The following is a 26,084-nucleotide window of genomic DNA, read 5'->3' as shown; positions in this document are numbered from 1 at the left end:
TCATTTTTACATCAAGAGCTAACCTTCTTTAAAAGGCCAAATTTTACATTTTCCATCCATATGTGAACAAGGAGGACATGTAAAAGAGTCCACATGCATCCATCATCTCTTCCCTCTCACAAAGTCACATAATCAATCAAACAGCCAGTGGGCTGGGCTGGAAAATGTTGCAAATCCCATGATTTGAATTTCAGAGAGGAGTGTTATTCAGTCTGTGCCAGGCTTTAATGTGCAATCAATAGCATAGCAGGCTGGAGGAGTATTTGTACAATAATTAAATTCAAAACAGCATCAATAAATACAACTTCTTCATGCTCAGGTGCTAGACTGAGTGTATGAGTGGTATATGTAAAACACATGGATATACTTACTGGAGACTCAAAACCAAAATTAACAATGTAGATTATCCCACCCTGTCTGTGGCGATTGGCTGCAAGCCCACTGACATTCCAACAACATTAATTTCTAAAAATGAGTCACAAATATAGACAATAAAGTTTTTAGCCAGTGCTAGTCAAACAAGACTAAACTGTGCATTTTTTGAGAATTATTTTCAGCCACAAAGTTGTGCTTACAATGAAAGCAGATGGTAATGAAGATATACCTAGTGCAATGGTGCAGCTCATTGATGTGTTGTGCAGCGCCTACACCAAATGAATGGAAAAGACTATGCAGAAAGTTGGAGAGAGTACCAGTGTAACTACAGTATCTTACATAGTGTTGTAGCTACCCTAACAAGTGTTTTCAGTGTGTTTTTAGTGAGTCTCTCAGAGTCAGCCCTGAAAGTGTTTTGTTTTAACCTGGAGGAGTCTCTGAAGGCTGGTCTAACATGTTCTGCTGCCACAGAGGAAATAAATCTATGATGAGCGAAAACAAGTTCTTAGCGTCTGTCACAGATGATGAACTCTGAAAAATGTCAGAGAAAACTGTCAGAGAAAATAATTATGGGAAAGGAATGAGAGTGAGAAAGGAATCAACTTGCCACAGTAACTCAGTCAGCTGACCAGTGGCTGCAGGGAACTGAGCTGTCTACAGTTGTCCAACTGAACAAATATTGTGGTGAGCAGCCAAACGCTGTTACATTGTCAAATGGCTATGGGAGGATAAGAAAGTAGCAGCTGAAATCCATTCACTATAAGTCTTGTTTACCAATGTTATTTTGTGTGGTGCACAGTGTAATCGCTCACAAAAATGAGAAGGAGTACTTCAGGACATAGCACTTACTTCACCAGTGAGCACATTTGTTTCACTTTTTTTGCTAATGTCTGAGTACACTGTGAAAAACAACAAGCTGTGTTGTGTTTTCATAATCATTGTGATGATAATGGTCCAAAACAATGTGAAAATGTGTTTCTTAACAATGCACAAACTCCCCAACCAAGCAAACCCCCACTCCAACAAGCCACTAGAGTGCCGAAGCCCTCCAGACACCTCGGGAAAACCCTGACAACATGGGCTCTGTTGCGTACAGGACCTGGCTGTTGCAGCATGAGACACCATCGGTGTCATTTTTACAAGAGTAATAATATGCTAATTTCGCAAGGCAAGGTACCCCTTGCTGTTTGAAGAAAAACAAGCACTTTGTAAAATTTACATAACTTGCTGACCTGTTTTGCAAATTGCATAAAACTGTTTCTGCGGCACACACAAGGACGTACTAACAATCCTGTGCGTGCTCCGCATGTATGAGAATGTGACACACACACTTTATTACACATTCACACCACTGAATGAATCTACTCATGCACAGCTCCTGCACCTTGACCTTGAGTTGTATCCAAAGTGAAATGAAGTTGAGAGTACACAGACCACAGGCAGGAGGCAGGAGTAAATCACAGCAGAATTTCAATGGCAGAAAGCTGCAAGCAGAAGTCTTAATCCCTGAAAGTCAACCATGCATACGCAAGCTAGATGGCTCAACGCCTAACAAGCAAGAAGCCTTGAGAACTGGCAAGGCTGATGCTGCACACTTGTGTATGTCCAGATGGTGGGGTGGGGCTGCTCTGGGTTGAGGGGTGACCGTGACCCCCATCACTCACCTCCACCATCACCTTCACCCCTCTACTGCTGCAGTATAGATCAAAAACTGACAGAAAGATTGACAGGCTCTCCACCTCTTTTTAACAAATTACTGAGACCACCAGACAGCACCGCTAATATGATGCGATTACTGTCTACATTATCATGATTTAATATTATCATGCTTTATTTTTGACTGAGCGTAACCTTGGTAACCATGCTTGATGGATGACGGTGGGTGTGCAAAGCTCGTTTCATAAACTGTCATGGACAGACCTCAGTTACATTCATCAATCTTTATCATGACTCTGTGTAAACAGAGTTAACCCACATCTGAATTAAAACACACTCCTGCAGATGCTTTACCTTGATCAGCAGCCGGATGGTTCCTGACGCCTTGTGGGAAATGTAGTACCAGAAGGAGAGCTTGCAGATGGGACTGGACTCCTTCCAAACAGAGCTTCTAATATGAGCTTTATCACCTTTGAGTCCCACTGGTGTAGCTTCCAGATAGACAAAATGACCTAAAGAGACAAAGACAAGAAGTGATGGAGGAGAATGGCAGCAATGAGAGAGATGAGGCAGAGAGGGATTGATAACTATCTCTGTACGGGCAGCTCTTGCAGCCAGAGATAAATTACAGCAAGGTCACGAACAGTGTGGTGGTGGGGGAGTGAGGGTCAGGGGTCACAGAGTAATCTCTGACATATCTCCTAATGTCCCACCGACACAGGAGCCACTCTAGATTTCTCAGTCAAGTAAAGCTCTTAAAAAAGGGAGACTTGAGAAGATGGCTGAATACAAACCCAGAGGGAGTGTATCTGTGCTGCTGTGTTTTTCTCTCTACAGATTTGTGCTGTTCGATGAAGAGTTGCATTGACTGATTTATTTATCAAAAGCTTGGGTTTGTTTGGCTGCACTGTAAACTGATACATGAGCAGCTCTTCTGATTTATTTCTGAAAAAGAGGCGGCTCAAAAAAAAAGGGATTTAAATCTTAAGGATTATAATTTTAAGATACTTAGAAGAAGCACCTCCATAAGAGCTGTTTGTGTGCATATGTGTTTATTTATTTTTGTGTATTGCTTTTTACAACGCACATATGCACGGTAATGGAATTCCTGCCCTGAATCAATCACTTGAAGGCTCACCTGCTGTACATTCACATACTGGGAAGTAGCTCATTGATTTTGTCACTGAAGTGGCTGGAACAATGCATGAATTAAACATTACAGAGAGCTACCACAGCAGTTTGGGTTTAAAAGGTGGGAATTTTAAAGTCAGCTCAGTTTCATTCACTCTGATTATACAAAACCACCCAAAAGTGAAGGTGCACTTGCTCAATTATACAATGGTAATTCAGAGAGGAGGCTGGAGCGGCAAGGTCTTTCTTTTTTAATGAGAGACTGAAAGTTAGCAAAAATCTACAACTTTTAATTATTTGACAGTTTGAGTGTGTATGAGTAACTCACAAAACACATGAAGGAAAACTGCAAACACGTACCGTTTTCATCCATCAAAGTGTGATCATATGGAGGCCGTATGCTTTGAACAGATCCAGTCCCCAACGTCCAATCAAAGTTATCAGCCAGGGAGCTCTTCCAGCCACAGCGACCGTTCTCAAAGGAGCAGGAAGTCCCACAATCCTTTTCATCAGTGCCATCACCACAGTCGTCTGTGAAGTCACAACTCTGCCCTGGAGTGAAACACCGGCCATTTTCACACGGCAGAAAGCCTGAAGGACAGGAGCCTGGAAATAAGACACACACATCAATATCATTCAGACCACTTGTGTTTGTTTGCCAACATCAGTCTGTAGGTGTGTATGATCTCATATAATGTTCCCCTTGAAGGACAAGGTACGTTGATATTGTGTCTGGTGGCAAACGCACTGAGTCAGTCACAAAGTCAGAGGTTAGGGGTCAGAGGTCAAGATAATGAGAAGGGAAAAAGGACTCAACTGACAGGTTATTCTGTTAAAGGAATAGTTTGCCATTTAAAGAAATATGCCTATTGACTTTCTTACTAAAAGTTGATTGAGAAAATATTTCACATGCTCAAATTTTTCTGCTACCGCTAGCAGCTGGTTAGCGTAGCTTAGCATAAAGACTAGAGAAACACAAGAGTTCAGTATTAACTTCAAAGCATAAGAAGTCAGCTCAAGATTGGGGGGACCATCTGCATGTAGCATCAGGGTCTCTTTAAGAGGCTTAAGAGGACAAAGGAGTGTGGGGCTATAAGCCCAAATCAGTGTATCATAGGGTGGTGGTGCTGGAAGAGGCTGGAATCTGCTCCTTTCCAGGCATTCCAGCAGGGTCAGTGTCGGGCTTTGGGGAGTGTTAGAGAGGGACATGAGGCGTGATGAAGAGGGGTGGTCCCTGTAATTAAAGGAGAGAAAGGGGTATAAGTCCCTCCTAATCCTTTGTTCCTCTTCAGATGCACAGGACCAGAAGCAATGTGCCCCAACAAAGGCAAATAGGAAGCCAGGAAGCTACAGCTTCCAACTGTGAAGCTAAACCACCTTACTGCCAACTGTGAAGCGTACAGAAGCTGCAGGTGGATTCATTTAAAAGAAAAGTGAATGTTTGAAGCTAATAATATACCACCTCTCCCAGAACAGTCCAAGTCTCATTACATATGCAGGTCTCCGCTGTTACTATGTAATGTAATGTAGACTAATTCATTCCTCTGTCATTAATTCCAGTGCATATCTTGTTACATGGATAACTTAGAGGCTCTGCAATGCTTAGTGCAATGTGACCTTCTCACCAGGCAGCCACTGTCCTGACATACAGTATGCTGGTCAGTCACCCTGAGTGTCATACTGCCCTCTGGTGGTCATATCACACTGAATTACTTCTGAAATTGGAAACTTGACAGATACAATGAAGCAAGTCACCCAATTTTGACAATGAAAGATGCCAAGCAATCCACTGTACTGTTCTTTTTTCTGATACCTGACATGTTATCTTAACACTTCAATTCTGTTTATCTGGCTTCCTCTCATTTTCCCTTGACAATTTACAAATTAAACTGAAGCTTTATTGTTTACTTGCAGGCCCTCACTATCTGCTTTCCTTCTGCCATTGTATCTGAAAAACAGATCATCACAGAGCATCAAAACCACATTTCTCTTACAATCTGTCTGATCAGTCAGGCTAATACAAAGAATCTGCTCTGTGAACAGATGCTGTCAAATACATAGCTGTCAAAATTAAGATTAAACAGAATTTATGATATGAGGGGTCACTAGTGATAAGAGGGGTAAAGAAGGAAACTAGCCATGCTGCCACCAAATGGCAGAAAAACATGATCACGGCTGTAAATGACAGTGATGGTTTCATCTTTCTGTTTAAGTGATGGCTTTCTGTCAGACAACACAGAGACCTGTTCAAAATAATATGAAGGAAGAAGAAAGTTTTCTGTTTAATTCACAGGCAGCATCACTGAAGGATTTAAAAGCATATTTTGTAGTTGTAACCTTAATTTTTGATCATCATTAGTGTGAAGGACTTCTTCTTCTTCTTCCTAATAAAAGTTCTCATCAGTTTAATTATTTATTAAGTAAAGATTTCTGCTGCCTCTTTTTATAAAGTCCAACACTGCACAGGCAGAGAATGACAAGACATTTTTCACATGCTGTTTGTAAAGCCTTTTTTCCATGCAGCTGGTGTATATACACAGAAGTCTCTGAGCGTGCTTAGGATATTATGACAGCCCATTACCTTAAAATGGCTTGCAGGTACCGGTCCACAATGTGTTGTTAAAGCCATGATGAAATGGTCAGGCACCGGCATAAAACACATCTGTGCATGCTGAGCTTGCATGAAGTATGTGCTATATCTCACTGCTCCACCATGCAATGTGACAGTATTATATAGAATGAAGCAGTGGAGGAAAATGCCCCTGAGGGGCTTCAGAATATAATTACAGTTCCTGCTGTCTTTGGTCACATCAGTATTACTTTACACCCTCTGCAGCTACAGCGAAGATGGTGAGAGCAGGTTTCCTCGTCACTCATGACTCTTCTCCCTCCAGGCTCTTTTAATGGAAGGATGTATTTCACTTCACTGTCAGGGCAGCAGTGCTACTCCCTCTCTTAACCTTCAAGAAATATTTCCTGTCCATCTATTCCCTAAAATCCCTCCCTCTTCTTTTTCCATCCTGCTTTATTTGCTCTGCTTTTACTTGTTCTGAAAATGACCCTGTCATATTTTGAAAAAGCAAACACATCCTCTGCTTTTTCTCCCTTGCAATAGTCTTTCTTTCTAGTATTTTTCAGCCTAGTAATTTCATACATGAAAGATACTGCCATCTCCTTTACTTGAGTTAATCACTTATATATGTATATAAGCTTATTTGCAATGTTGCACTAATTCTGCTTCTTCAGTCAGTCTGGTAGTGGTGTATTCACAATTCAATGAAAGTAAGGGACACGCACATATTTTACATCTTCTTATTGTGTGCATGTGTTTATTCATTTAACATACTGTCTCACTTTGAACTAGCCATACATTTGTGGTTTCATTAGTCCAGGTTTTGAGATATCAGCATTTGAATTATTTGAGCTGAGTTTTGTTTTTGGAGATTACAACATTGAAAAATAAGTTGTGTGTCCCTGTGTCCCTGCACAATACGCTGCCAACCATTTTCAGAGGCAGTAAACAAGCATTATTTCAGACACATGCTACTGAATCTTTTAAATGTATTTTTCTGCAGCTTAACAAACAACACTGCATTCACCTTGACTAAGCGTGGATGTAGACATAAAATTAAGACGGTAGTATCTCAAAAACAGGACAAATAAAAATAGAACTATCTGTATGGTTAGATACCAGCTGAAGCATGTGAGAAAATGAAGTTTGTTTGTTTTTTGTAATAAGGATGGACAACTTGTTTCACGCTGCTTATGACAAAACTTTTGAGAATCCTTTAGAGCCTCCAGAGTATTGGTGGACGCATCAGCAGAGCAGGAGAGTAAGATGATAAACTGTGGCTGAGATGCTAAAAGTAATTAACAGCACAAACATGGAGGCATCATTAGCACAAAGACCTGCGTTAGATCTCAGCAAGACTGCACTACTGCAGAGCTCTCTGGTGACTCATTAATGCCCCTGCTCTGTAGGAGTAAAGCTATCCACTGTAAGCACTAATACAGACGAGTGCAGAGACACAGTGAGACAAGTGAGCGAAAGAGAGAGCTGTAAGGAAAATCATACACATCACACTGCTGTTAAAGAGAAGCTTCTCCAGCTCAAAATGACAGGGAGAGTCTTGCAGAGGCCACACAGCTTCAGTCTCATCCCTTTCTGGGCACAGACAGCCCAGAAACTCCCTCTTCTCCCCAGTGTCCAATACAAGAGAAAGGCAATAAATTTAATAGGTCAATTATAGCCACAGTGACAATGCCAATAAATCAGCTCTTGTTGTTTTGTGTCACCTCTCAAAGGGCTCCCTCATAAAGAATGTAAGGGATGCAGAGGAACCTCTAATAGCTGAATAGTTCCCAAGTCTAGGAGACACTGACAAGGCTCACTTTAGTCTGATGGTGACAAATGCTGCGTAGGACCTGCAGTAAGTCAAACTAATGCTTCAGAGCTTTTCTAAACTTTCCCTTCAGTAGTTCACAGAAAAAATGCTTCTTCTTTATTGTGCCCTTCCATCATATCTCAGCATAATTCTGGTTGAAATGTGGTCACACCATTTAGATTATCTGAGTTTAATTTTTAAATTTTCATTATGAAAACTGCATAAATTTCAGAAGTTGGCAATTTTTGCCTTACAAATGAACACAAAGTTGTAACATCCCAGCAGCCAAAAATTCTGTGATTGCCAATATGATCATTATTATTTCGGTGAAAGTCATCAAAACTTTAATTATCTACTACATCTAAGTAATCTAATATCTTTCCTGTGTCAGGAAAATCATTTAATTTGACACTTTAGGCTCTCTAGTCATTTTCCTTTTACACTGTCAGTTATTTTTTAAGAAAACAGCTCTACAGGGAAACAGTGGTACAGGTACTTACAAAAAGTGAGAAGACTGCAGTCAAAGCACTCCCCTCATCACAATGGAATTAAAAAGCCATTATTAACTTGCTAGTGCTTTCAGGAGCAATAATAAAAACCAATATGTTCTAGCTACACTCTGGCATCAGGGCATCTACTCTTTGGCAGAAATATGCTGGCTTTTCATTATCGGTCCAGTACAAACATAACAGGCTTTTTTTTTAACCATAATTCTTGTCTGGCAAGGACAGCACCTTGTCAAACCTAAGTTTTTGTCTTACTAAACTTGACTGTCACTGTGAAATTTTACGCTTGATTTAATATTGTAGTGAAGCTGTCAGAGGTCACTGCTGATATTTAGCAACAGTGCATGCATACAAAAGTGTCTCATTGGGCCACACAGGCCTGTAATATTGTAGCACTCAGTCCAAGATCTCTACGAAAGCAAGGAAAAACTCCTGTGGAGGAAAAAAAGGAAACCTTGAGAGAATTCAAAAAGAGATTTCCCCTCCTCCTTGGATGAATGAGCATCAATAAGAACAGTACAGCTTCTTTTCAACCAAAGTACAGATGAGGCAGATTACAGGTAACCAAAGTAGCTTACGAATAAAAAGTTTGATCTGATCATGGTGCTAGTTGTAAGTCAGGAGGATCACCAAAGTTATTACAGTTCATTCTCAGGGGAACATGAATCTCTGCATCAAATATCATAGCAATCCATCAGTAGTTGACAATAAAAACCAATTCTCTTAAGGCCATGGATATCTGTTTATAGCAATCCATCCAATGGCTTTTAAGATATTTGTGTCTACACCAAACTAAAGTGGTGCACAGACCAACTGACACTGTGTTTAGCATGGGAGAATCGTTTTGAAAGGCAATTCAAAGAGAGAGTGGGATTATAGTAAATCCAATTTAGCTAATGTGATGATGATAATAATATCAAAGAGATTAGTGGAAATACAGTAGCTCCAACAGAAAAAAATGGACAACAAAGTACATGAGCTCAGCATAAATAAAACAAAGGAAACAAAGTTGAGTATACCTGCAGGAGGAGGAGGAGTGTTGTCCTCTAATCCAGTCGCGGAGGCAAGCAGACACCCTGGGGAGAAAGTGATGTCATCCAGGCAGATGTCACCCCTTGAACTTCGGCCCACTTTGCCCTCAAACATAACCTGGAAGTCTCTTGTGTTCGCTCAGCGGGATCTCCCTCATCTGCCAGTAGTTGCCCTGGTCTCCTGTGAGGTTGAGCAGGAGATGAAGACTTCCTTCACTTCTCCTGAACACGCTGAGAGTCCCAATGCCATCTCCAGACATGTGGAAATAGAAACGCATCTGGGCAAAGGACAGAAAATGAGAAATCTTTCAAAACAATGCAATGACTTTCAGAGTATAGGGATGATTTTTGAGTTATTCTGACACTAGTACTCAGTTTCTTCTAATTTATACTTTCTTTGTATCCACCTAGCTGAATAAAAATTAAATCTCACTTTATTTTTCTTAATAATATGTTTAGATTGTGGAGAGACATACTAGCTCCTCTTAAGGACACTAACGGCGCTTTCTTTTCAATTATGTTTTTCACATCACTGAACATTGAAAGACACCAAAAGTATGAACATACAAAGGTAATTAAGTGTCAATTGGGTCACTGGATCGATGCACTTTTTCCTTCAGTCTTTGTCTTCATTAAGGCTTAGAGAGATATTGTGTCTCTCCATCACCAGCACAGAGGCAGTGATATGTCCTATAGGTTTCCTCTCCAAATGGAGGCGTGTTCATAAGCTACAGCAGCACAGCTACACCCTCAATCTCAGGAGAGAGGCTGCCTGTGCTTCTCTCTTCCTCACTTACCCCACAGCCCTCCCTTCAGTTTAATTGATGCCTTTTTGCTGGCTGTGTGATTGATTGACAGGTCAGGAGTGGGATAAGACAGACACGAGGCACACAGCAAACTGGCGAGTCAATCAAGAGATCTCTCCCGGTGGAGTATCAGGCTGACAGCTGGGAGGACGGACACACACACACCGACACACAATACAAAGTGGATAAACCCAGGGTTGTCTGCAAGTGCATGCATTGTCCAGTTGGGTGAGGAAAGTAGCCGGCCGGGTGGGGGTGAGGTCATCAATTACCATGGAATTGCAGAAGTTGTTTTCATTGTTAAACAACTTCAAATGTTTTATCCAAACTCCCATTTACACTGAGCCTCGATTTACTGATCAAACCATTGCTCCCTAATGTGTAATTCATAACCTGCATGTAACTGCACTCAGACCCCTGCTCTTTGCCTTCTGCCCTTTGACTTTGATCTCACCTTGCACTGTGAGCTCCTGCGGCTCAACAGGGGTCCTGATATACGGGCGATGTCTCCAACTGAATGTGGGAAAGAGCTCTCAAGGTAGAGGTAGTGCCCAGAGGGGTCTCTTAGGGTGTGGTCACTTGATGGCCCAGTGCCAAGTGTCGGAGTGCTGCCCGCTTTGATCAGCCAATCAAAGTCATCCTGTCGGCACTGGCGCCAGGAACAGAGGTCAAACTCAAAATTGCAGCATCCGCTAAAGCCCTCTGAAAGACAGCAATAAAAAAAGAAATCAATTCAGGCTATCCACTTATCTGGAAATTAATCTTTCTGCGGGCATCATCAGTCAGACATTAGAGGAGGCCTCACGGCAGATGTAGGGATCCTCGTCAGAGTTGTCCCCGCAGTGGTTGATGAAGTCACACAGGTTGTCCTGAGGGATGCACTGGCCATTTGCACAGGCATACTGCTCAGGTGTACATGGCTGATCTGGAGGCAGTGGAGGGGAGCAGTCCAGGAAGCTGACATCATCTATCACCACATCACCCATATAGCTGATCCCTCGCTTGGCCCTGAACACCACCTGACAAAGGACAACAAACCTAGGATTAGCTCTGTCTGTTATGTAAACACAATCGCATTTTTAGACTCAAGGGTTGATGTTTAATACAATCAGACAAGGCTGAATAATTTGCGTCTTAGGGCAGACAGCTGATGAACAGCTCAGAGAGGAGAGGAAAAGGGCACTTGGAGTCTGGAGAGGGGCTCTTAGATGTTCAGTGTGAAAAGGCCCTTCAGCTGCTGATTGTACCATCAGCACAGATCTGACTCTGTCTGCTCTGACAAAGGTTAACGTGCATCACTGGAAATGTGCAAAGGCCGTGATATTTAGCCAAAGGAATGACTTCTCCTAAGCAATTAAGCCACCAGGACTGAAACAGGGTCTCTGTCTGTGTGGTCATCATGACCTGGAATAACCTCAGCAGACAGACGCCATAAAGACGCCGGTGAAGGCATTGCAACTGTGATTACTGTCACACACAAGTTAAAGCTCATTAGGCTGAATTAGACTCAATCAATTCATCATTGATCATCAAGTCTGCCTGTCCAATTTAGCCTGCTGTAACTGAAATTAGGCCAATTACACTGATGTGCACAGTCATCTAGGAAGTTGTCCTTCAGTCCAAAGTGAATGTCAATAATCTGAATCATGTGTATTATTATAATAATGATCATAATGATGTACAACCACTATGGTTAGTGGATGTAGTTTCCTTTATATGGAGTATAACCCTAAGAAAAGGTTATACTCCATATAAAGGAAGCGTTATTGAATTTTTTTTTGTAAATTTTGTGTAAGCCATTTAATTGTTTTGAATCTACTGGCAGTATTTCTGAGAAGCAAAAAATTATTTACAGACCTGGAAGTTGCTCAATAACCCCAGAAACACTTCTCCTCGTCTCCATTTGTTGCCTTGGTTACCAGTCTGAGACCAAACCTCATGAGTGACGTTTCTGTACTTCAGCAGCACCTGCAGATTTTTGTAAGAACAACAGATATTTCTGTAACTCAATTCTGATGAGAGCCTGTACACAGAGATGAGTGCTGTTCCCCTGCTGAGTGCGTCTGCTCTCCTCACCTGCAGCGATCCTACAGTGAATCCGCTCATGTGGTACCAGAAGACCAGAGTGCACTGTGGCCCAGTGGAGGAGATGACAGGTGTCAGGAGGTCAGTGGTTTGACCATAGCCGCCATTTGAACTGTCTGCATACATATACCACCCCTGAGGGCTGCCTCTGTCACAGGAACAACAGGAAATACAGGAAAATATCATGATTATGTCCCCAAATTGTGAATTTTAGAGAGTGAACTGAGAGTTTGCACCACTATTGGATTTAGTTAACTGTGCACCTGTCTGAAATCAGGTCATTGGGTTGTATTTAACCACCTGGTGTGTATGTGAGTGCACAGTGTGAAGGCACTTTAAAAACAAATACTGTTCTATGTTGCATTTTGAAACTCAATAGAAACTGTCACTAAGACTATCCTCATCCTATTGCACTAGATATTTGTAGTTGTTAGTTTTTATATCTTCTATATTTCTTTATAGCTATGGACACACTGTCTAATCCACTAGTAAATCCACAAAATAATCATCAAATAATCACTAATCATCAATGATTTTGATAATCATCTAAGTATGAAAAAATGCTAAACATTCTCGAGTTCCAGCTTTTAACTGTGAGGATCTGATGACCACAGTTTACATAACAGTATTGATACTCATTCAACTAGCCATCAAGTCACCAACAACAATAAGATGAATAGTGGTATAACTGCATTCACTGGCCTCATCATCCTCACACTCTCAGCACCACGCTTATATCTGCTCCATCCCCTTTCGCTTCACTTTATTAAATTCCCCCAAGAGGTGTGGCTCTTCTTGGGTTAAATAAGACAGAGCTCCCCCTCTCCATTTCACTCATGCCTTATCGATTGAGAGACAATCAAGGCTGCTGTAAGAGTGAAGAAGAAGGAGTCGCAGCCAGACAGAGGGGTTATGAAAGGAGATAGTGTCTGCAATTCTGGCTGAGGGAAGAAATTACTGAAATGTAGTGGTCAAAGTGCACTGCCATTTTCTGCTCTCACCATCCACTCAATAAAACATAGATAAGGACAATCAGGACACTGTCTATCCTCTATAGATGGGCTGTACTCTCTCACCCTCACAGTACATTTTTTCTTTCATGTCTTTGCTTTTAGCAATAATGAAGAAAAAACAGAAAAGGCATGCCCCTCATTTTTATGAGCTTCTACTGTCTACTCTCCCTCCTATTCAGTTTGTTAGCATTAAATCCTCTTAATTTGAGAAGCTGGAGTGAGCTAATAATTGGCATTACTGTACTTGCAGTTTTATTTTTTTTCTCAAACAGCTAACTGATTCATTTAATAATTATTTCAGCTCTTAAGGTTTCACCATAATAAATCGTACTCACAGGGTGTGGTCAATAATTGGACGATGGTACTGCTCTCCATTATGAATGCTTTCCCCTTGATCAGGTGACCAGCGAAATGCGTGGATTGGGACCAAAGAGGGGTCAACACTCCGCCAACCACATGTGTTACCACCCTCAAAATCACACAGTGCCTTCACTGCAGAAAGATAGAAGTGTATTCAATAAATAAGGGAAGGGCAACAGAGAAAAAAATGCAGGGAAATGTCCACAAACCACAGAAACATTGTGAAAATAATGTGTGACTATGCAGAAATCCCTAGAGAGGCAAAGGACATTTTACCGCAGTTTATTTCATCTGAGCCATCAGAGCAATCAGGTCTGAAGTTACACTCTTTGCTCTGGGGGACACACTCCCCATGTGTCCCACATACAAATTCCCCATCAGGGCAGCTGTGGGGCTGGACTGTGGGCGCTGGAGTGGTCACCGTAGGGATTGTGGTGTTCAGCACAGGGAGCTCTCCTAAAACAGGGCACGGCAGAAAACACAGATCAACAGTGGAGATGGGAAAAACACACACAAACACTGGCCTAAACTGTGTGAGTTCATCTCTTGTGTTATGGCATACTAATTTACCTTCATATGGGTCACAGTCCAGGAAGGAAAGGTCGTCAATGGCAATGTCTCCATTGAAATCATCTCCAACTGTACCTTCAATCAAAATCTGGCAACAAGGAAAGAGAAAAGACACACAAAATAATATACATCTTGACTGATAATTCAATTACTATTTCTAAATGTATTTGTAAAGTCTGTTGTAAAGTTTGTTTGTGTAGTTAACACAAGCACTTTTCAAACTAATGATACAGAAACAGCACAGTTTGAAATTAAGAAATGTCTTGGCAAGCAAAGACTTCACTAATTTGTATGTTGGTTAGGAAACAAACATAGCTTTTCAGAGTGTCAGGTCAAATATGACAATAATTCATACCACCTCTTTTACTGTTAGAAGCAAGCTAATGTTAACATTTGCTTTGCCAGTTAGCTGTTAACAGTCACCTAGCCGGTGAAGAAAGTCATTCATTTAGCAACCACAATACACAGATATTTTTCTTAAGATTTGACCGTGACCAGCACAGAAAGGGATTGACTGGATATGATACTTGCGGCCAAAAAAGCTTGAAATGAAGGCTAATGTTGCTGCACCTCAGGTGTAAGAGGGCAACTGTTAACACACTGCTAACACATTAGCATTAGCATTAACAACTTATTAAAGCAAGGCCTGTGTGTCTGTCAACCTGCTTTACCAACTCTCTGTGGTCAAAAATCAGTCAAGGCAGAGTCATATTGACAATAATACATATTAGCTAGCTGTTACGTTTGTTACTCTTCAGTCTAAATAAGGCATATGTTAGCAAGCTAACGTTAGCTTCGTCAGTTAGTTAGCAGTTGGCTAGCTAGTGAGACCTACCCCTTGAAGCCAGAATTTGATGCAGATTTAATACTGTATATCACTACTTTGTAAAAGTAACACATTATTTCTTTAAATACACAGGCTGGGCTGTAAACAGCCTACTCTAAACTGTTACAGGACCCTGGTCATTTCACTACATGTGTGATCTTGTCAAGGCAAAAATTCCACAGTAAGATATTTAGATGCAATTTTATCATAGGTTTCTTTTTCCAACATACTTAATCTGGCATCAACCAGGAAACATACTTATATTCTCCCCCATACTATTTATATGTGAGAATATATTACAGTCAATACATAAGAACCTTGCCTATAACCAGGATAGCGTGTGTATCTAATTAACCTTTAGAAGACATTTTGATTTGTAACTGCAGGAAAAGCACAAGTGAAACCAATACTGGCTACTAATTACATCTGGTGAAAATGACCTATTATCTTAATTTGGGCAGTTTTTCATTTTCCATTTACATAAATCAAACAAAGTATTTGAATTAAGTTTCTTGCTTGCTTTCTACACTTGATGAATTTTAAGTTTTATCATGGTTTTCCAAAGCAACAAATCATTAACCAAAAGATTATTGCTTGTGATTAGTTGTGTCACCAATCACCGGGCTTGTTTGCTTTGTGTCATTGCCAAGGAGTGGAACATTATTTGGAAGCACTAAACAAGGAGAGTCTGATAATTGGCTCTCAAGGTTTTCTGTTTTCTGCTGATAAACACTCTAGTGCACATATGCACTGCAGAACAAAGCATATCTAATAAACAAGGCAAATCTGTTTAATGTTAATTATCTGGAAGAGGCATTGTGTGAGTATTTACTGTAGCTTTTTAGAATGTCACATTAGCATGATTCAAGCAGCAGTGTTTTGTAAACATGGTCTGAAATATTTTTCCAATAATCAGCCATATACTGTGTCCTGGAAACAGTTTAATTAAATGTAATGCTCTGCAGCTTACTGATGTTTTTTTGCATGAGTTTTAAAAGTTCTTTAGTTTCTTTTACATCAAAGATGTGCATTAGTCGTGGTTACACGGGTCACATTAAATCTCGGTGCACATTCAGAAGGAGTATGTTGACTATCTTGATGTCAAATTGTTATGCTTTGTCATTTTGTGGCAATATGCCCACTGTGTGAGCAAATGGATCAGCCTGAGTCAGAATTTAATTCATCAGTGTCTGTTTTTTCTTCACTTTTACCCTTTCTGCAGTCAATTAACTTGACAAACAGAGCTCCTGTTTTCAATGCCATAATGGAGGAAAAGTCTTTAACTGCCTGTCAAGTTATACTCACTCATGAGTAATGACAGCAGAACATCCATCTTGAGGGATCGATGTTGAGCAGTGGAGCTATTAAATAGAGCTTCATCATGCAATGCTGGAGTGCACCCATAAATACAGACTCTTTGCTTCACCAGCGTTTCATTGTTGGCTGCCGGGGGACTGTGTTTACCTGAAGCTCTTGTCTGCATGTCTATGTTTGATTACTCAAGGGGACTGAATGCAAATGATTCAGAGAGGGATGTGATGTGACTGCGGACATTTTCTCATGCACTGCACCTAGGTAGAACTTAGATATATTTGTACTTTAATAATGTTTTTTTTCTTACGTCTCTTACATTATAATTCTAATCAACTACTGGTATAACCTTGGTTTAGTTACCTGGAAAGGCCGAGCACTATTGAGGTAGAGAGTCTTCCTGTGCCACAAGTTTCCTTGGTCTCCATATCGTACCCACAGCATGTGACCACGGCCTGTAGATGTGGTCCTCAGGTACACTGCCAGGCAGAACACGTGTGACCCAAACATGTGGTAGTGAAAACGGAAAACGCAGTGGTGCCGGGACTTGCCCCACTGGATGGTGGGTTGGAAGACTCGGCTCAGTAACACCGCTGTGTCCTTGAACTTCTGGGGGAACGAAGACTCGATGTAGAGGTAGTGGCCATAGCTGGTGCCCAGTGTGTGGTCCCTCCAGGGCCCAGTGTTGAAGGACGGAGTGGGGCCTTGGATGCGGGTCCAGTCAAACACATCTACCCCACTCTGCTCTTGTTTCCAGCTGCACAGCCCTTGTTCAAAGTTACACTGCAGCTCCGGAGCTGTGAGACAAGAATTATTAGTATCATTATATCGTTGTTGGTAGTATCTGAGTACTTGTTTCTCGTAACCAAAAGTAACTCTTAGTAGAACAAACGAGGCACTCACAACATCCCTCCTCATCCGATCCATCCCCACAGTCATCCACAAGGTCACACAGCTGCAGGTGCTCCACACACGCTTTGGTGTGCACGCAGTGGAAGTGTGGAAATGGACACTCCTCCACTGCCCGGGGCATCGAACAGTTTTTGAAGGTGACGTCGTCCAAGGCGGAGACCCCATCGAAAACACCAAGGCTCATCTTAGCTACAGAGATCTGGAAGGGCTGGGTCATGCGCCCCAGCTGCACCGTGACCTGGTTCCAGCGAGTTCCCTGGTTGTACAAGGTCCTCCATATGATGGTGTTGTTGGAAGATCCATTGATTCGAAGGTACATGTCAGCAGCCCCCACAGATATGCCTGAGTTATAATGCCTGAAGGAGATAAGGGAGAGATGGAAGCAAAAAATCTCACTGACAGTAATATTCCAGCATATTAACGTGTCCATTCTGTGGTATTATACTGAAATTACTTCCTTAGACCAGATACTGTAAATCACAGATTCCTTTTGTGCATATGCTTACAGGACACAATACATGAGGGCTTTTGCTTACTCTGTAGAAAAAATGAAATTTATAAACCTCTGACACACTTTTCTGCCAGGAGTACCCCTCCAATCAGCCAAGGGAAAAATATAATCTGTCATTTGACATAAACTTTTAAGGGCCATTAAACGGTCACAACATGACAGATTCAGATGCATATCATCTCATTGTGTGTGAGTGTGGAATAAGAGAGATGCTGAGAGTGCAGAGCTGAGACAGCTGAAGTGATGTTTGGGGGAAAAGGGAGAAAGATCAAGTAAAACACTGAGGTAGAGCGACAGAATGGAAAAGGTCTAAAACTGCAGGTGTATCCACAGACAGGATAATTCTGGTTATGATGAAGTCATGTTGAACAACTTTGTAGACTAAGAGAAAGTTGGTGAAGGAGGCCAGGCCTGCAGTGTGGCTCTCACCAGAAGGTCATGGTGCACCCAGCGGCCGACTGTTTGAACCACGGTCCTCGGAGAACAGCTCTTGGATACAGACTGCTGCTGTTCTTCAGAACAAACATGAAGTGGCCTGCAGTGAGAGAGACAACAGTTAATATTCAAACCATTTCCAGCGTCTACTTCATTAAGCACATCTCCACATTTCTGCAAACATTTTGTTCCGCCAGACAGCCAGTGAGTCACCTTTAAAAACATTAAAACTCAGAAGCAGACAGTGGAGAGCTTCATTTGGAATTCAACTAAACGCCTTTGCACATTGTTGTTGTTGCCAGACGGGTCAAATTCATCTGATCAGAAATACCTCTTCCCCTGGGATTTTTGTGGTTCTACACTGTCTAGTGTATATTAAGAACTGTGGGATAAACAAAACGTGTCCGGTCGCCTGCAGTTGCCTGCAGTCGCCATGGCAACGGTGTCTTGTTGATGAGACAGGTCAGAGGACAATGGCAAGGCTTGTTTGTTGACAGCTAGGCTGCAAATGTGCAAAATAGCAGCTCAGCGCGGCAGTGATGCCTTAATTTTATGCTGTTTATTTAAACAACTGTGTTAGTAGAGTGCTATATTTATCATATTTACTTGCTACAGCACTATATACAGAGGAATGGTAAATATTGTAAGTAATTTGATGTGTCCATATTGACCTTTGTAGGGTTCATCAAAATTCATTAAAACTTTTTTTTAAAAGACAAATGACACCTGGTCTGTGGCAGGATAAAAACAGCATGACTCCATTCTGCCCAAAGCTGTACACTATGCGGTGGTGTTGTGATGGAGTTTTAAATATTTTCTTGGCTGATATTAGCTGCCTAACTGCCAGATAAGCTCTGCTTGAACACCACCACATACCTACACACTGTGGCAGACTAGATAAGTCTTTAGATGCTCCCACCAGGATATGTGTCATTTCACAAAGCTTGAAGCACATCAAGACGCTCCCAGAATGTAGCAGAAACTTCATTTTACTTCCTTTTATTGCCTGGATAGTAGCCAGATCTGAACCTGACAGAGCATCTTCTCACAGCATGTTCATACAATGTACATAACAAAAACAACAGATGGTGCTGCTTAAAAACCTGCATGACGTCGGCCTGCAACAAGATTCCTCGTTAAATCCATGCCTGGAAGAGTTAAGTCTATTCTGGAGGGTTGATGCAGAGACAAGTATTAAGATGTAATGAGGCATAATATACAGTAACATGTTGTGGTGCATAAACCTATAGGGGAAACTAATGGTGTTTCAGATTGAGTATAGTGAAGCGTATTTCAGTGAATGATGTGGCATTAATATGCGGAATGGATGTGGCATATGTTGATTTCTTTTCCATTATTCAGATGGCTGAGAAAGCATTTCCCCATGAAGTTCTTATCTCTCAAAAACACACAGAAAATGGATTTTCTTTCCTTCCACAAAACCATGATTTAATCTGCATATAATATTATCTTTTGCCAGTTATTTCTGACCAAACACCCTGGACACAAATCATCTTATCAGCCCATCACATACATTTCTACTGACTGATAAAGGGCTACTGCATATGTCAAATTTTGGCATTGCCACTGTACGTGTTTCTTTACCATCAGTGCTGTTCGTTGAGTGGTCCAAGGGTGGTGGGTGGCCATAGTAGTCTGGAGGCACCTCTGTAGATGAGCCCCTGACCCAGTCAAAGCCATCGCCAAGGGTGAGCTCGTACCAGCCACAGGAACTGCCCTCAAAGTCACACACAGCAGCTGAACAGGTAGGGAGATAAGAAACGATCTAAATAAAGTTTGGTTCAAAAGCAGTTGTTCTGAAGCTTTCAATCAGGTCACGTGATAAGGAATATACTTTTTTTCTCACAACAATTATTGATTATTACTACTAATGGATGTTGTGGTGAGACTGTTGTATCAACTTGTGTTGGCAAGGTCAAGAATACATTTTCAATTTTAACTTTTATGTGCATCTTCAACCATTGTCCTGGCAGATGAATATAAACACACCACACTGCTCTCAGTCAAATGCATGAATGGGATGTCGTTTATTCAAATGTGTTACTTGGCAACGAGGTTCTTACGGCAGCTGGCTTCATCCTCTCCGTGGGGACAATCTGGGGTGAAGTCACACACTTTGCTTTCCTCGATACACACCCCATCACCGCAGGCAAACCACGAGGGAGGGCAAACAGGAGGAGGGGCAACACTGGTCTCTGCCACAGGAATCAAAAATATGAGATTAATAAAATTTTGATGGAATTACAGTATTCAGTTACAAGACACACTTTGATAACTGAGCTATTAAATCAAGTGTAGACCCACCAAATACAAAGAGTTACAGTTGTTATCACTGACTCCCATCATATGATTTTATCATTAAAAAGCAGTCATGGGAGATCATGGTGGATTAATATAGATGAGCTTAGCTGAATCCAGAGACATTAGCTGAGTTATGGAAGATTAGATCTAACTGTGAAATGAATGAAGTTCAGATATTTGATCAATAGTACATCCCTGACTTCATCTCTTAAATGAACTCAATTTCATTTTGCTTATGAAGAGTATTGGAAACATAAGTGAAAAACTGCCCACTTTTTAAATGGCTGTTGGCCAGCCACTGAAAAGTTTTTTAGTAAGTTGTTACAACAGAAACTTCTTCTCTGTAATATCTAATTTTTTAATGAAAATAATTCAAAGTAGTAGAGACATTTGCTCAGGTTGAACTTGAGCTGAGCCATGCTGGTAATTAGGTCACAAAACTGCATGAGGATGAAAAAAATTGCCCCACCCTAACAGATGCAAAAGGTAAAAGGTGTTTATAGATTTTTGGCCACTTTGGAGGCAGTAGGACAAGCTAGCCTATTCTAGTGCAGTGCTTTAATGGCACCCACCGGGAGAATTGGCATCACTTATTGTTTATCTGAATGGGCCCTATCTTATATTTACACAAGGGAATGAACATGTGCTAGAGACAATTCTGAGAGAAAGAGTGAACCAAAACAACTGAGCTAAAAGATTCCAAAAAAGCTGCATAGAATTGAGGGGAACCACAGAGTTAGGAGATAACTCACTGTCATTATGTGTGACACCTTTCACATTACCTGTAGTCATTTAATACATTGCTAATATGAAAATATCACTTGCTGAAGCTGTAATAAGTAGAGCTTGTCCTATCCCTCTGCACAGTCCAAGAATATTACACCTCTGATTATTGTCTCATTAACTGACTCATTTTATCAAGGTAAAATATCTAATAAAATAATAAAGGTAGAGCAGAGATTTTCAATAGTCAGACAAGACCTGGCCAGGCTACAACCCCCAGGAATAGAAGTTAGGCATATAAAGTAATAGCTGTAATAAATTATATGGTGGTTAGCTTAGTCCCAAAACATGTACAGACATGAAAACACCCTTGGAGAAACTCACATATACAAAGAGTGTGATTTACGATGACAGGGTGTAAAAGAGGCGTCAAACTTCGGCCGGAAATCTACAATAACATGTTTCTCTCTTATTTTCACCCAGCATCCATTAAGCATTAGATCACAGGCCAGGATTTAATGGTTATCTTGCCATTATTTATGACAGAGCACTTAATCTAAATTCATTGATGCTGTGAACCCCATAATTCAGTACAACAAATTTATTGGCTATGTGGGAGATATGGTGAATTAAAAAAAAAGGATATGAGCCATAAAGAATCCTCTGTAAGTGACCATAATGGCATGTAGTTAGTAATATTAGATTTGGCCACATATCAAAACAAGATCCATGTCCTACACGCATCCAAGCCTATACCGATGTGGCATACATATTAAACCTTGCCCGTGTAGTGAAGTGTTATTGGTATTTTAATGTGAATCCCATTGGTAATTTCTCCAGGACAGGTGGTTTGGTGATAAAAGTTGATGTAGTCATATGGAGCTGCAGGTGGGGAGACTCCAAAGTAGCTTGAACTAGCTGTTGCCCCCTGAACTTTTGTTCAGTTTTTGGTTTTATGTTTCTGATACGATCAACCAGGCCAGATTGCTGACAACCATAGGTGTGGAACATTTCTTTTTGGGAGCGAAAGACAGATGGAAGCTAAGGGACCAAGTGCCAAGGTGACACTGACCTGTCTCATCCACTTAGACATGCTAAACTAGGCCTGGAGGCTGTCCAGTAGACTCTTAAGTCTGCTACACTTTGTCCTTTGCCCACCTCACACCATCTGGGACCAGGAAAATTAGCTGTAATAATACAATCAATGTTATATAGCAAACATGTTACAAATAGTTTCCTTTTTATAGGAAAATAAGCAGACACATTAGTAATCCAGTATTGCCAGTCTAATATTCTCTCTCCCTTGAGCTCTGTTTTGGTCTCCACCAACTCCATTATATTCACAAGCTAGCTGCTAACTGTGTCCATATGCCTCAATGCTGGGCAGGTAGTGTACAGAGGACTTATCAGAACCTCTGAGAGCTGATGAGAGTGGTAGAAGTGGAACGTAACAGAAAATGTTGTGGGACAGGGCTCCAAAACAATGAGCTGGAAGATGCTAAAATGCACAATAAGTTTCAAAGTTTCATGACAATTCAATCAGTAGTTTTAGAGACATTTTACTCAGTATCACAAATTTCATCATGTTAGATAGCTTCCCTGCAGACCTTCCATTGTCATTAAGGAATGGATGAGGAAGCAGGAATTATTTGATTTTAAAGTCTGCTTATTCACAAAAAATCCCTCTTTGCAATTCTAGCTCATCATTTAACAAACATCCTTGAAAGATTGTGGTGCTTTGGCTCCAAACACTGACATCTAACTCAAACCAGTGACATTATTTCTGCCTCTAGAGGAGCTTTGTCTCCATTCTGCAGTCAGAGTGAGCTTGATGCCCCAACAGGGAATGAGACCTAAAAAAGCTGAAGGCCACAGGCTGCAGCTTAAACGAGACAGTCAATAAAGGGGGTTCATCACCTGTTTGTTTTACAGGCAGAGAGCAGGAACATGAATCTATATTGGATGAATAATAGCAGTAAAGATGCTATAGTTTGTGCTTGCAGCTAAAAACCTGTTATCACCCTGACAACATGTTAAAATTCTGTCCAAAACGCCAAGTGGAGAGTGTTTTATCGAATACTCCCAGCTAAGATGTTCAACTGTATCATTTTCATCACTGAGCTGCAGGCAGCGCACTACAGCAGACATAAATAAACCCATAGATTGTGGCACAGACTGCTCCATATTCAGCGCAGGGAAATGTGTGGTAAGCACTATTTTAATGAGTCAGTTATTCTGTTATGAATCCCATCCCGGGTGCTTCAGTGTCTTCCCTCTGTTATCAGTATTCAAAACAAGTTTGTGGCAGTCTGTTTATGTGTGGCGATATTTCAAAATGTCAAGGTCTAAACTTGTCCCGGTCTGTGTAGTGTAGATGTTATTAATCTTAGCAGTACCAGGCACAGTCACGCAGCCGGGACTGAAGGATAGGTCGTCGATGGCCAGGACCTCGGAGGCTTCACTGTCAGCTGAGAGTTTTCCTCGAACGATCACCTGACAGATACACAGAAAACTTTCAAGATCAGTCACCTTTTTATTATTTCTCTACACAGTCTATTTGTTCCTCTGTATTTTGGCTTGTGTGCACATATACATGCATGCATATTGCAAGGATGTCAAGTATAAAAGACACAAATTATTCACCGGCTAACCAATAAAAATGAATTTTAAAAAGTAATTTAATCTTAGTTTAGCGTGTTAGCATGCTAGCATTTGCTAATCAGCACTAAAAGTAATGTACAAAGTACAGCTGATGGGAATATCATTAGTTTTTTTAAGTAAATAGTCATTTTATTGACCTGATTATTGAGATACAAGAAAAGTCAACAACAACAGTGTGTGTGCCAAATGTAATGTCAATCCTTCACTAATCCTTCACTCAAAACTAAACTTCTAGAGGGAACCTTGGGGGACTCAGGTCATATAGGAAATATCATCTGGGTACCATAACTGTCTGTGCAAAATGTTAAGGCAATACATGTTGTAAATTAACCTTTTCAACCTGCTGGTGGTGCGACAGGAAAAGTCAGAGGATCACCGAAGTCTGTATGATTCCTCCTGTGGTGAACGTGAACGAAAGACATAATGCTAGCTCGGCTAAAAACATCACATTTTCTCTTACTGTCACATTGCTACAGATTAATATCGTAGATACACTGATCAAAGTCCACACAACAGCTTTATCTACACAAGTGGAGTTTTATAACCCATCATTTATGACTGATCATAACGAGTGAGGGGAAAATGTAGGCTACTCAACTACACAATTTTCATTAGTCATACTTGTCACCTGGTATTTCATTTTTTTCCAGAGCTGGACTTTGTGCCACAGAAATAATACAATCTATAGCAATGACTGTACATCACCAGTGTGTTTATCTGATCCAGACAATGAGTTTTATTATATCATATTTTGTATTTATATGCACTTTATATTTACATGCACCAGTCTTTATAGAGATGTACAAAGGAATATCTCTGAGGAGGTCTAAAAGAAAACTCTGGAGGATTTAAGGAGGTGAAAAAGTGCAGATCATTGAGCAAACAGACTAAAATTAATCTTCCAAAATCATCATGGTAAATAAAAACCCACTTAACTAAACTGCCTTTGAGACAGGAAGGGGATTAATGGAGGGGAAAGTGAATGTTAGCAGAGTGTTGACCTCTCTTTACCCCCTGATTCAACCGTGATATGAAACTGAGTTGACTGTGGTCAGTGACAGATGGTGAAGGCAGAGAAGGGGAGAAGGGTGACACGCTGACATTGTCTGAGGATAGAGGAAGGACACAAACAGCAGGCTTCATAGGACTCCAGATGGCCTCTGAAGGGTCCAGTTGGGTCAGTACCCCCTCACTGCACATAAATGGCTCCTGTAGTGCAGCTCATATCTGCTATGATGACTTTATCAGTTTCGAGGAAATATAGACTGTAGAGTGGGTACCTTGTCACCCACTATATAAGCAAATATGGCTTCTATATTGATACCAAAGTGTACAAAATGGCATAATAGCTGTTTCATATGTTTTCTGCTGTGACCTGTCTGACTTGTCTCTTGTGTGATTTGTCAGGGCACCAAACTAGTTCCCCCTCTTAGGATTAATCTAATCTAAATAATAAAATCTAATCCAAACCATGAAACAGAAATATAAAACATCATTATGGGAAATTCTGAATGTTACAAACCTGAAAACTGTAATTACTGGAAAAGTGAATCACTGTCCGCAGCCATGTTTCCATTTGTGCGGAGTGATTCCACACCACTGTGCTCTCACCCGGTGCATGAGTCACAACCAGGACCTGAAGACCTCCATGTGTTGCCCCGACATAGTAGTAGAAACTCATCTGTTACATGAAAATGAAAGGAGACTCGTCAGTTGATATCATGCTGCTAATAGTTTTGTCTTGCTAAAAGTTACCCAATGTGTTACCTGGCAAGTGTGGCTGGGTTGGAAAACAGGTGTGGTCAGGTCCGCTGTGGTTCTGTTTCCTCCAACAGGTAACAGAGACAGGAAATATGCTGAAGGAGAGAGAGAAGGGGATTGTGGGGGTGCGTGCATGTGAAAAAATATATGGTGTAACTTGTGAATTCAAAATGGAGTATGTCCCATGTGAGAATCTCTAACCTGATGTGTTGTTGGTGTGGTCATGTTTGAGTCCCGGGACTTCAGTTGTTCTGTTCCATTCAGATAATGTCTCTGAGCTTTGGATCAGGTCACACAATCCCTCCTCAAAGTTACACCTTCTGTATCTGGAGCCTTTAAAAGAGAAATAGTAATACTTTTACTGTACTGCTGCTTTCACTTGTGCACTTTTGTGCTTCACCCTGAAATATATTTTACCATCATCCTGTGCTTTGGAACCAAGCTGTTGGTTCCACACACAATAAAGATTCATCAGCTCAGCCGAGCTCAGACACTAAGCAGTTTCTCATTGAAAGCAGGGGTTCCTGTTTGGCTTTATAGCCAAATGTGCAACAAGGGAATATAAAACATTAACAATAAGGCTGTATCTTCAGAGGTATGCCAGGCAGGAATCAGAGCAACATTTATCTTACTTCATCTTGTATTTTAATTTACTCTCTTTTTTGACTGCTGTGGTATTTGGCCATGCTATTTTTAAAAAATTG

The 26,084-nt window shown here is 41.0% G+C and overlaps 1 protein-coding gene across 1 annotated transcript in view; it reads right to left on the bottom strand.

Moving 5' to 3' along the window:
* malrd1 (MAM and LDL receptor class A domain containing 1) overlaps nucleotides 1-26,084 on the bottom strand; it is a 47,295-nt gene that overhangs the window by 19,951 nt on the left and 1,260 nt on the right. The window contains 20 exon segments of the mRNA XM_018695342.2: nucleotides 2,386-2,543; nucleotides 3,523-3,768; nucleotides 9,073-9,223; nucleotides 9,225-9,362; nucleotides 10,345-10,592; nucleotides 10,696-10,909; nucleotides 11,748-11,858; nucleotides 11,967-12,123; nucleotides 13,324-13,480; nucleotides 13,625-13,804; nucleotides 13,919-14,006; nucleotides 16,419-16,852; nucleotides 16,959-17,323; nucleotides 17,908-18,013; nucleotides 19,519-19,671; nucleotides 19,998-20,129; nucleotides 23,355-23,451; nucleotides 25,142-25,300; nucleotides 25,387-25,475; nucleotides 25,582-25,713. Coding sequence (XP_018550858.1) covers nucleotides 2,386-2,543; nucleotides 3,523-3,768; nucleotides 9,073-9,223; nucleotides 9,225-9,362; nucleotides 10,345-10,592; nucleotides 10,696-10,909; nucleotides 11,748-11,858; nucleotides 11,967-12,123; nucleotides 13,324-13,480; nucleotides 13,625-13,804; nucleotides 13,919-14,006; nucleotides 16,419-16,852; nucleotides 16,959-17,323; nucleotides 17,908-18,013; nucleotides 19,519-19,671; nucleotides 19,998-20,129; nucleotides 23,355-23,451; nucleotides 25,142-25,300; nucleotides 25,387-25,475; nucleotides 25,582-25,713 — 3,515 coding nt within the window.

Source organism: Lates calcarifer, linkage group LG24 (genome assembly GCF_001640805.2).
Source record: "Lates calcarifer isolate ASB-BC8 linkage group LG24, TLL_Latcal_v3, whole genome shotgun sequence".
Lineage (NCBI taxonomy): Eukaryota > Metazoa > Chordata > Actinopteri > Centropomidae > Lates > Lates calcarifer.
Note: the sequence above shows the minus strand (reverse complement) of the source record. Positions and strands in the feature narration are given on the sequence as shown.